Consider the following 13,078-nt stretch of genomic DNA (forward strand, 5'->3'; position numbering starts at 1 on the left):
CGAGACTCATTTAAATTGATGCATCATGAAAATTCTCTGCGACAAAAGAGTGATCAAGTTAAGATCCAACATCTGTATATGGCCTTGTGCCTGTAAAGGATGAGGGACTAAAAATATATAAAGATGAGGCATTATTGTCATACCGTATGTACTGTACTTGAACTCAAGTCCTATGTTGGGTTGAAAAGGATGGGATCCACCTAGTCTATCTCCTCAAGGTTTCCTCTAAAGGTGTTCAAGGTTTCCTCAAATCAAATCCAATTTTATTCGTCACATACACATGGTTAGCAGATGTTAATGCGAGTGTAGCGAAATGCTTGTGCTTCTAGTTCCGACAATGCAGTAATAACCAACGAGTAATCTAACCTAACAATTTCACAACAGCTACCTTATACACACACACTTGTGTAAAGGGATGAAGAATATGTATTTAAAGATGTATGAATGAGTGATGGTACAGAACGGCATAGGCAAGATGCAGTAGATGGTATTGAGTACAGTATATACATATGAGATGAGTAATGTAGGGTATGTAAACATTATATTAAGGGGCATTGTTTAAAGTGGCTAGTGATACATGTATTACATAAAGATGGCAAGATGCAGTAGGTGGTATAGAGTACAGTATATACATATGAGATGAGTAATGTAGGGTATGTAAACATTATATTAAGTGGCATTGTTTAAAGTGGCTAGTGGCTAGTGTGGCAGCAGCCACTCAATGTTAGTGGTGGCTGTTTAACAGTCTGATGGCCTTCAGATAGAAGCTGTTTTTCAGTCTCTCGGTCCCTGCTTTGATGCACCTGTACTGACATCGCCTTCTGGATGATAGTGGGGTGAACAGGCAGTGGCTCGGGTGGTTGTTGTCCTTGATGATCTTTATGGCCTTCCTGTGACATCGAGTGGTGTAGGTGTCCTGGAGGGCAGGTAGTTTGCCCCCGGTTATGCGTTATGCAGACCTCACTACCCTCTGGATAGCCTTACGGTTGTGGGCGGAGCAGTTGCCGTACCAGGCGGTGATACAGCCCGACAGGATACTCTCGATTGTGCATCTGTAAAAGTTTGTGAGTGCTTTTGGTGACAAGCTGAATTTCTTCAGCCTCCTGAGGTTCTTCACCACGTTGTCTGTGTGGGTGGACCAATTCAGTTTGTCCGTCATGTGTATGCCGAGGAACTTAAAACTTTCTACCCTCTCCACTACTGTCCCATCGATGTGGATAGGGGGGTGCTCCCTCTGCTGTTTCCTGAAGTCCACGATCATCTCCTTTGTTTTGTTGATGTTGAGTGTGAGGTTATTTTCCTGACGCCACATTCCGAGGGCCCCCACCTCCTTCCTGTAGGCCGTCTCATCAAGCCTACCACTGTAGTGTCGTCTGCAAACTTGATGATTGGGTTGGAGGCGTGCATGGCCACCCAGTCGTGAGTGAACAGGGAGTACAGGAGAGGGCTCAGAACGCACAGCGGGGTGGAGATGTTGTTACCTACCCTCACTACCTGGGGGGGGGGCGGCCCGTCAGGAAGTCCAGTACACAGTTGCACAGGGCGTGGTCGAGACCCAGGGTCTCGAGCTTGATGACGAGTTTGGAGGGTACTATGGTGTTAAATGCTGAGCTGTAGTCGATGAACAGCATTCGTATAGGTATTCCTCTTGTCCAGTTGGGTTAGGGCAGTGTGCAGTGTAGTTGCAATTGCGTCGTCTGTGGACCTATTGGGGCGGTAAGCAAATTGGAGTGGGTCTAGGTTGTCAGGTAGGGTGGATGTGATCTGGTCCATGACTAGTCTCTCAAAGCACTTCATGATGACGGAAGTGAGTGCTACGGGACGGTAGTTGTTTAGCTCAGTTACTTTAGCTTTCTTGGGAACATGAACATTGGTAGGCCTCATGAAGCATGTGGGAACAGCAGACTGGGATAAGAATTGATTGAATATGTCGGTAAACACACCATGGTCTGCGCATGCTCTGAGGACGTGGCTGGGGATGCTGTTTGGGCCTGCAGCCTTGCAAGTGTTAACACGTTTAAATGTTTTACTCACGTCGGCTGCAGTGAAGGAGTGTCCGCAGGTTTTGGTAGCGGGCCGTGTCAGTGGCACTGTTATTGTCCTCAAAGCGAGCAAAGAAGTTGTTAAGTCTGTTTGGCAGCAAGACATCCTGGTCCGCTCCCACATACCTCTTGTGTCTGAGCCGTTGAATTGTGATTCTACTTTGTCTCTATACTGACGCTTAGCTTGTTTGATTGCCTTGCGGAGGGAATAGCTACACTGTTTGTATTCGGTCATGTTTCTGATCACCTTGCCCTGGTTAAAAGCAGTGGTTCGCTCTTTCAGTTTTGCGTGAATTCTGCCATCAATCCACAGTTTCTGGTTGGGGAATGTTTTAATAGTTGCTGTGGGTACGACATCGCCAATGCACTTGCTAATGAACTCGCTCACCGAATCTGCGAATTTGTCAATGTTTTTTTTTTTAACGCAATGCAGTACATATCCCAATCCACGTGATCAAAGTAATCTTGAGGCGTGGAATCAGATTGGTCGGACCAGCATTGAACAGACCTGAAAGCAGGAGCTTCCTGTTTAATTTCTGTCTGTAGGCTGGAGGCAACAAAATGGAGTCGTGGTCAGCTTTTCCAAAAGGAGGGTGGGGGAGGGCCTTATATGCATCGCGGAAGTTAGAATAACAACAATCCAGGGTTTTACCAGCCCTGGTAGCACAATCGATATGATAGTCTTGATTTCAGATTAGCCTTGTTAAAATCCCCAGCTACAATGAATGCAGCATCAGGATATGTGGTTTCCAGTTTACACAGAGTCAAATAAAGTTTGTTCAGGGCCATCGATGTTTCTGCTTGGGGGGGAATATATGCGGCTGTGATTATAATCGAAGAGAATTCTCTCGGTAGATAATGCGGTCGACATTTGATTGTGAGGAATTCTAAGTCAGGTGAACAGAGTTCCTGTATGTTGTTATGATCACACCACGTCTCGTTAATCATAAGGCATACCCCCCCGCCCCTCTTCTTACCAGAAAGATGTTTGTTTCTGTCGGCGCGATGCGTGAAGAAACCAGCTGGCTGTACCAACTCCGATAGCGTGTCTCGAGTGAGCCATGTTTCCGTGAAGCAAAGAACGTTACAGTCTCTGATGTCTCTCTGGAATGCTACCTTTGCTCGGATTTCATCAACCTTGTTGTCAAGAGACTGGACATTGGCGTGTAGTATGCTCGGGAGCCGTGCGCAATGTGCCCGTCCCCGGAGCCTGACCAGAAGACCCCTTCGTCTGCCCCTTTTACGGTGTCGTTGTATTGTTTCGCCGGCAGGGATCCGATCCATTGTCCCAGGTGGTGGACAAAACAAAGGATCCGCTTCGGGAAAGTCGTATTCCTGGTCGTAATGATAGTGAGTTGACCTTGCTCTTATATCCAGTAGTTCCTCCCGACTGTATGTAATAACACCTAAGATTACCTGGGGTACCAATGTAATAAATAACACGTAAAAAAAATATAATACTGCATAGTTTCCTAGGAACGCGGAGCGAGGCGGCCATCTCTGCCGGAAGTCGTCATCTCTCAAGGTGTTCAAGGTTTCCTCTCAAGGTTGCAGCCTGTATAGTGTACACTCACCTTGACCACCTCTTCATCGGTCGACCGACACTCTACCGACTCTGTTACATCCGTAACTGTGCCGTCTGTTCCTACGGTGACCACCTTTACTGGCACGGCTACTGTCCTCCCGGTGAGCACAGCTGTATTCAGAATCTCAGTGTCCTGAAAAGAAGAAGAAAAGAGGAGTTCAGAGTTAAGTTCTACTGAGGAGAGCAACCACACTGACATGCAGATGCATTGTTTACTGTGCCTATTGCAATATAAGCTGCTCATATTGTCATCTAATTGGAATTAGCCTACAACTGTCATAGAGTTCAATAAATGAGTCAGTATGTACAGTAAATGCTTGCACATCTGCTGTACATCCTCATTTCCCTGTGAATAAAGCACCAACAATCCAGTCAAATCCCTATACAGTAGTTAAGGTTTCATTAACACCCTAGATTGCCAGTCTCTAATGATACAATATATCATGAACATTGTAATCATAGATACTGCAAATTGCTGCTTTCATTAAATGATGTGAACAGTGATGATAAGATAGTGTAATCTTGACGCTGTGACTCAGACGAAGCAGAAGAAAGATAATTAGATGAATGAATCTACTCTTAATCCCCCTGGCTCTGTGTTTGCAACCATCATGTAAAGGCACACACACAGACACACACACACCTACACATAGGCACGCACACAGACACACACACACCTACATGCAGGCACACACACAGACACACACACACAGACACACACACACACAGGCACGCACACACACACACACACACACACACACACACACACGCACACACACACACACACACACACACACACACACACACACACACACACACACACACACACACACACACACACACACACACACACACACACACACACCTTCATATAGGCACACACACAGACACATCTACATTCAGGAGCCCACACAGACACACCAAACCCACACAGACACCCACACCTGCATGCAGGAACCCACACAGACACACGCACCCACACAGACACAGACACACGTACACAAACAGACAGACAGGCACACATTGTCACTTTGTTACTTCCGTTGGCCCTCTCCTTTTGTGCAAACAGATATTATTTTATGCTCTGCTGTGGATAATGGAATGTCAGATCTCTCGTTTGTCTCTCGCTCTCTCTCTCTCTCTCTCTTTCCCAGTCTCTCTAGCTCTCCCTGCTGATTCCTCTTACCAGGATCCAGTCTTTTTCCCCTCTCTATCATTTCACCTCTAACGTTCTTTAATGGGAAGTAAATATATTGGCTCACCTCTCTGAATTCAAACCAATGATTATTAAGATAAAATATTGTTAGCCTCCAGAGCTCTTCCCATGAAATAACTAAAAAGTGTAGTTTTGCTTTGATTGCAAAACTATGCTGAGGTGAGTCAGATGAGCAGCCAGGGCCGGGTGTGCAAACACAGTGATGAGAACTAGTCTGACTTGATCATGTTTTAATTGCACGATGAGCCATTGACACCTGCAAAATCAGCCTGATTAGTAGTAATAACTTGTTATTGGTTAGGATGTTGAAGGTTGTGTGTATTATTGCAGTGAAAAGGAGAAGTACAGAAAGTGTCTGTCCAGACATGTGCTTGCTTTTCTGGTTATTAATATTTCTAAGGAAGTAGGCAAAGGACAACAGTTGAGTCTCAGTTCCTGACAAGCTAGGCTAGTCTCTGTGGAACTAGGGTAAGGAGAGATGTGGAACTCAACATCGAGGTCAAGGAGAGGACAACAGCTGAAGAGAGACGAAACCAACCTAAGAACACTCTTACTGAAGTCTAATCACACACACATAAACGCACACGCACGCACACACACACACACACACACACACACACACACACATACACACAAGACCTGGGAAATGGCTCCGATTAATATGGGTGGAGGAACCACCCTCCCTAGTAAATGAAAATCTGGGGAAGACATTTTTAAACAAGTTTAAGGGGTAGAACAGTTTAATATTACAGATAGATTGTAGATTCAATCAATGTAATTGTCTGCATCATTTCCAATCCCCCATATATAATTTTTGCAAATATATATTTTTATATATACAGTACCGATCAAAAGTTTGGATACACCTACTCATTCAAGGGTTTTTCTTTATTTTTTACTATTTTCTTAATTGTAGAATAACGGTGAAGACATCAAAACTATGAAATAACACATATGAAATCATGTAGTAACCAAAAAGTGTTAACCTCTCTTGGGTAGGGGGCAGTATTTTCACCTCCAGATGAAAAGTGTGTCCAAAGTAAACTGCCTGTTACTCAGGCCCAGAAGCTAAAACACTCCAAAACTGTTACAATAATGTCTTTGAGTATAACAGAACTGATATGGCAGGCGAAAAAAATATTTTCGTGTGGCTGTTTTTCAACTCAATGCCTATAGAGAATCCAATGGGTTAGGAATCAGATTGCAGTTCCTATGGCTTCCACTAGATGTCAACAGTCTTTATACATGGTTTCAGGCTTTTATTATGAAAAACGACGAGTAAAAAGCCATTTTGGACAGAGGACAGAGGAAGAATGCAGACCCGATTTGGGCACGCTCCCATGACCGTTTGTTATTTTTAATTTCTGTTGAAAACAGTATTGTCCAGTTGAAATATTATTGATTTTGAAGACAATAAACAACCTGAGGATTAATTATAAACATCGTTTGACATGTTTCGATGTTACCGGTACTTTTATGTATTCGTCTGCCTGTTGTGACTGCCTTGGAGCCATTGGATTACTGAACAAAACGCGCCAACAAAATAGAGTTTTTGGGACAATAACAGGGACTTTATCGAACAAAACAAACATTTACTGTGTAACTGGGAGTCTTGTGAGTGCAACCATATGAAGATCATTAAAGGTAAGTGATTCATTTTATCGCTAATTCTGACTTCAGTGACTCCAATACTTGGCTGGTAAATGTTTGTACGCTTTTTTACACAGGGCACTGTCCTCAGATAATCGCATGGTATTCTTTCGCGGTAAAACCTTTTTGAAATCTTACACAGCGGCTGGATTAACAAGAAGTTAATCTTCATGCCGATGTATAACACTTGTATATTTTATGAATGCTTATTATGTGTATTACTGTATTTTGAATATGGCGCGCTGCAATTTCACCGGATGTTGGCCAGGTGGGACGCTAGAGAGGTTTTAAACAAATCAAAATATATTTGCAACCCTTTGCCTTGATGACAGCTTTGGGTTGAGGTTGGGTGATTGTGGAGGACAGGTAATCAGATGCAGGACTCCATCACTCTCCTTCTTGGCCAAATAGCCCTTACACAGCCTGGAGGTATGTTTTGGGTCATTGTCTTGTTCAAAAACAAATAATAGTTCCACTAAGCACAAACCAGATGGGATGGCGTATCACTGCAGAATGCTGTTGTACCCATGCTGGTTAAGTGTGACTTGAACTCTAAATTTATCAAAGAGAGTGTCACCAACAAAGCACCCCTACACCATCACACCTCCTTCTCCATGCTTCATGCTGGGAAACACACATGCAGAGATAATCTGTTCACCTACTCTGCGTCTCACAAAGACACGGCAGTTGGAACCAAAAATCTCAAGGTTGGGCTAATTTTACCAAAGGACAGATTTCCACCGGTTTACTGTCCATCGCTCGTGTTTCTTACCCCAAGAAAGTCTCTTCTTATTGGTGTCCTTTAATAGTGGTTTCTTTGCAGCAATTCGACCATGAAGATCTGATTCACGCAGTCTCCTCTGAACAGTTGATGTTGAGATGTGTCTGTTGCTTGAACACTGTGTTGCATTTATTTGCTTCTGAGATGCAGTGCAGTACTGCTAACCTACAAAGCATTACATGGGCTTGCTCCTACCTATCTCTCTGATTTGGTCCTGCCGTACATACCTACACGTACGCTATGGTCACAAGATGCATGCCTCCTAATTGTCCCTAGAATTTCTAAGCAAACAGCTGGAGGCAGGGCTTTCTCCTATAGAGCTCCATTTTTATGGAACGGTCTGCCTACCCATGTAAGAGACGCAAACTCGGTCTCAACCTTTAAGTCTTTACTGAAGACTCATCGCTTCAGTGGGTCATATGATTGAGTGTAGTCTGGCCCAGGAGTGTGAAGGTGAACGGAAAGGCTCTGGAGCAACGAACCGCCCTTGCTGTCTCTGCCTGGCCGGTTCCCCTCTTTCCACTGGGATTCTCTGCCTTCCACTGGGCTCTTTCATACCGTCCCTGGGAGGGGTGCGTCACCTGAGTGGGTTGAGTCACTGATGTGATCTTCCTGTCTGGGTTGGCGCCCTTGGGTTGTGCCGTGGCGGAGATCTTTGTGGGCTATACTCGGCCTTGTCTCAGGATGGTAAGTTGGTGGTTGAAGATATCCCTCTAGTGGTGTGGGGGCTGTGCTTTGGCAAAGTGGGTGGGGTTATATCCTTCCTGTTTGGCCCTGTCCGGGGGTGTCCTCGGATGGGGCCACAGTGTCTCCTGACCCCTCCTGTCTCAGCCTCCAGTATTTATGCTGCAGTAGTTTATGTGTCGGGGGGCTAGGGTCAGTTTGTTATATCTGGAGTACTTCTCCTGTCCTATGCTGCTCCAGTTTCAACTGTTCTGCCTTATTATTATTGGACCATGCTGGTCATTTATGAACATTTGAACATCTTGGCCATGTTCTGTTTTTCCTAGCCACTGTGCTTCTACACCTGCATTGCTTGCTGTTTGGGGTTTTAGGCTGAGTTTCTGTACAGCACTTTGAGATATCAGCTGATGTACGAAGGGTTATATAAATACATTTGATTTGATTTGATTTTGATTTGATTGCCCATTTCTCAGGCTGGTAACTCTAATAAACGTATCCTCTGCAGCAGAGGTAACTCTGGGTCTTCCTTTTCCACATGAGAGACAGTTTTATCATAGAGCTTGAATGGTTTTTGCGACAGCACTGAAAGAAACTGTCAAAGTTCTTGAAATTTTCCGGATTGACTGACCTTCGTGTCTTAAAGTAATGATGGACTGTCGTTCTCTTTGCTTGTTTGAGCTTTTTTGCCATAATATGTACATGGTCATTTACCAAATAGGGCAATCGTCTGTATACCTCACCTACCTTGTCACAACACAACAGATTGGCTCAAATGCATTAAGAAGGAAAGAAATTCCACATGTTAACTTTTAACAAGGCACACTGGTTAATTGAATTTCATTTAATTGCATTCCAGGTGACTACCTCATTAAAGCTGGTTGAGAGAATGCCAAGAGTGCACAAAGCTGTCATCAAGGCAATGGCTACTTTGAAGAAACTCAAATATAAAATACATTTTTATTTGTTGGTTACTACATCCTTCCATATGTGTTATTTCATAGTTTTGATGTCTTCACTATTATTCTACAATGTAGAAAATAGTAAAAAATAAAGAAAAACCCTTGAATGAGTAGGTGTGTCCAAACTTTTGACTGGTACTGCTACTGTATACATTCATACATATACATATATATGTATTATTTTCTGCTAACCCTACCACCCCTCCCCTAATTGGATTAAACTAATGAACAACAACACTTAGGCTTCTACTTAAACTAGCTTCCAGCTTCCAGCTTATACAACCTATATAGTTACTTAGAAATGTCCTTGTTTTTGAAAGAAAATATTTTTGTTGTCCATTAAAATAACATAAAATTGATAAGAAATACAGTGTAGACATTGTTAATGTTGTAAATGACTATTGTCGCTGGAAACAGCACATAGGTATACAGAGGCCCATTATCAGCAACCATCACTCCTGTGTTCCAACGGAAGTTTTTTTTTAGCTAATCCAAGTTTATCATTTTAAAAGACTAATTGATCATTAGAAAACCCTTTAGCAAATATGTTAGCACAGCTGAAAACTGTTGTTTTGATTAAAGAAGCAATAAAACTGGCCTTCTTTATACTAGTTGAGAATCTGGAGCATCAGCATTTGTGGGTTCGATTACAGGCTCAAAATGGCCAGAAACATAGACCTTTCTTCTGAACCTCATCAGTCTATTCTTGTTCTGAGAAATGAAGGCTATTCTATGTGAGAAATTGCCAAGAAACTGAAGATCTCGAACAACACTGTGTACCACTCCCTTCACAGAACAGCGCAAACTGTCTCTAACCAGAATAGAAAGAGGAGAGGGAGGCCCCTGTGCACAACTGAGCAAGAGGACAAGTACATTAGAGTGTCTAGTTTGAGAAACAGACTCCTCACAAGTCCTCAACTGGCAGCTTCATTTAAATAGTACCCGCAAAACATCAGTCTCAATGTCAACAGTGAAGAGGCAACTCTGGGATGCTGGCCTTTTAGGCAGAGTTCCTCTGTCCAGTGTCTGTGTTCTTTTGCCCTTCTTAATCTTTTCTTTATATTGGCCAGTCAGAGATATGGCTTTTCTTTGCAACTCTGTCGAGAAGACCGTCATCCCGGAGTCGTCTCTTCACTGTTGACGTTTGCGGGTACAATTTAATGAAGCTGCCAGTTGAGAGTCAATGAAGAAGCAGTTAAGTAAGAAGTAGTAAATCATAAAACAATGCCCTTATTGACAGCTCCTACGTATACACTGAGTCATCAACATCAGAACAGATTTACTGTGTGACATGAAGGCTTTCTATACACTGACTAAACTATTCTGTTGCACTATTCCATTGCATCTATATTGCCTAATCATGTTTTCATTCTCTTTGAACTGTGAAGATAACTGCAATAATTAATTAAGTCTCCAAAGCTCATCTGAGACCAGGTATAATTTACTGGATTGTAACAGCAATATTGCCAAATTAAATGTTATTAAATGTTATTTGTCACATGCTTGCTAAACAACAGGTGGAGACTAACAGTGAAATGCTTACTTACGGGCCCTTCTCAGCAGAGCAGAGAAAAAAAAAGAAAGTAGAAAAATGTAAAAATAATTACACAAGTTTAGAGTCGATGTGCAGGGGTACGAGGCAATTGAGGTAGATATGTACATAAAGGTAGAAATAAAGTGACTAGGCAACAGGATGATGGTGTTGGAGTCGTGTTTGGCCACGTAGTCATGGGTGAACAGGGAATACAGGAAGAGACTAAGTACACACCCCTGAGGGGCCCCAGTGTTAAGGATCAGCATGGCAGACATGTTGTTGCCTACTCTTACCACCTGGGGGCTGTCCGTCAGGAAGTCCAGGATCCAGTTGCAGAGGGAGGTGTTTAGTCCCAGAGTCCTTAGCTTTGTAATGAGCTTCGTGGGCATTATGGTGGTGAACGCTGAGCTGTAGTCAATGAACAGCATTCTCACATAGGTGTTCCTTTTGTCCAGGTGAGAAAGGGCAGTGTGGAGTGCGATTGAGATTGCATCATCTGTGGATCTTTTGGGGCGGTATGCGAATTGGAGTGGGTCTAGTGTGTCCGGGAGGATGCTGTTGATGTGAGCCATGACCAACATTTCAAAGCACTTCATGGCTACTGGCATGAGTGCCACGGGACGGTAATCATTTAGGCAGATTACCTTCGCCTCCTTTGGCACAGGGACTATGGTGGTCTGCTTGAAACATGTAGGTATTACAGACTCGGTCAGGGAGATGTTGAAAATGTCAGTGAAGACACTTGACAGTTGGTTTGCGCATGCTCTGAGTACACGTCCTGGTAATCCGCCTGGCCCAGTGGCTTTGTGAATGTTGACCTGTTTAAAGGTTTTGTTCACATCGACTACTGAGAGCATTATCACACAGTCATCCAGAACATCTGGTGCTCTCGTGCGTGCCTCAGTGTTGATTGCCTCGAAGCGAGTATAAAAAGCCTTTAGCTCATCTGGTAGGCTCGCGTCACTGGGAAGCTCGTGTCTGGTTTTCCCTTTGTAGTCCGTAATAATTTTCAAGCCCTGCCACATCCGACGAGCATCAGAACCGGTGTAGTAGGATTCAATCTTAATCCTGTATTGACGCTTTACTTGTTTGATGGTTCATCTGAGGGCATAGCGGGATTTCCTATAAGCTTCCAGATTAGTATCCCGCTGCTTGAAAGAGGCAGCTCTAGCCTTTCGCTCGATGCAGATGTTGCCTGTAAGCCATGGCTTCTGATTGGGATATGTACGTACAGTCACTGTGGGGGCGACGGCATCGATGCACTTAGTGATGAAGCCGATGACTGAGGTGGTGTATTCCTCAATGACATTGGATGAATCCCAGAACATATTCCAGTCTGTGCTAGCAAAACAGTCCTGTAGCATCCGCATCCTCTGACCACTTCCGTATTGAGCGAGTCCCTGGTACTTCCTGCTTTAGTTTTTGCTTGTAAGCTGGAATCAGGAGGATAGAATTATGGTCAGATAGGCCAAATGGAGGGCGGGGGGGGGGGGCTTTGTATGCATCTCTGTGTACTCAATGCCATCCTGGATTAAATAGGCTGAATGATCAATGGCTGAGTGAATTAGCTTCGCTTATGCCCTACAATTTGCAAACACCCCGACGAGAACATGTCAATACCACAAGAAACTTGGTCTCTCTCTGCAATTACATTTGTACCACTCTCAAATGCAACTAGGCCTACACTTGATGGCATACTTCCAAAATCTTAAACTCTTGAATTTTTTTTTCTGCTCGAAAGACTCAGCTCGTTTTATTGACAATGGTGCTTGCTGTGCCAAGTCCTCACACATCGGGCAGCTGATATGTATTGTTATGCTTTAATTGATGATCTTGGGAAATGTGCAACCAAACCCTGGTCCGGTAGATACCATGCATCTCTACCAACTTCCTATGATTTTAAAAACAGAGCAGGTTTTGGTCTCATGATTGTCAATCTCAGAAGTCTATTTCCAAAAATAGACATGATTCAAATGTGGGTCAATACAACAAATGCATACATAATGGTTTTATCAGAAACTTGACTAAAGAAATCTGTGTCAAATAACTCTTTCTATTGATGGGTAAACTGTTTTTAGAACGGATCAGATGAGTAAGGGAGGAGTTGCAATTTATGTGAAATCCAGAAGTTTAACACCTCTGAAATTCTCTCGATTACCAAAGCCAAACATTTTGAATTGCTTGCAGTTAAAGTGAATGTATACAAGGACTCCCACGTCACTGTAGTCGGCTACTGTAGACCACCCTCGGCTTCGGGAGACACAATTAACTCTCTTTCTGATGTACTGCACAAGCTAAATGACTCTGAATTCTTTATTTTACAAGATTTTAACTGGGACATGCTTACATCTGTATCAGACCCTTCTAAAGAACTGTGTGACTCTGAATCTCTCGCAATTTAATTAATGCGCTTACAAGACGGAATCCCAGAGCACAAATCAATGCCATTGGACATTCTTCTAACAAATAGACATCAACTGGGATATTCTGTAATGATGTTAGTGATCACCGTGCAATTGCTTGTGTTCGAAATACACAAATTACCAAAGCCAAACCCGTTATTTTAGACAGTTTGATGAGCAAGTGTTCTTACACGATCTGTACTATAATATTGACAGAGTAAGTCT

The 13,078-nt window shown here is 43.3% G+C and overlaps 1 protein-coding gene across 1 annotated transcript in view; it reads right to left on the reverse strand.

Moving 5' to 3' along the window:
• Window positions 1-4,577, reverse strand: part of LOC109873579 (transmembrane protein 132D-like) — a 34,107-nt gene extending 29,530 nt beyond the window's left edge. The window contains exons 1-2 of the mRNA XM_031808746.1: window positions 4,572-4,577; window positions 3,617-3,760 (exon numbers count right to left, since the gene is read on the reverse strand). Of these exons, the coding sequence (XP_031664606.1) occupies window positions 3,617-3,760; window positions 4,572-4,577 (150 nt within the window). The remainder of the gene's footprint in view (window positions 1-3,616; window positions 3,761-4,571) is intronic.
• Window positions 4,578-13,078: the final 8,501 nt, after the last annotated feature.

The sequence above is a fragment of the Oncorhynchus kisutch genome, linkage group LG29 (genome assembly GCF_002021735.2).
Source record: "Oncorhynchus kisutch isolate 150728-3 linkage group LG29, Okis_V2, whole genome shotgun sequence".
NCBI lineage: Eukaryota > Metazoa > Chordata > Actinopteri > Salmoniformes > Salmonidae > Oncorhynchus > Oncorhynchus kisutch.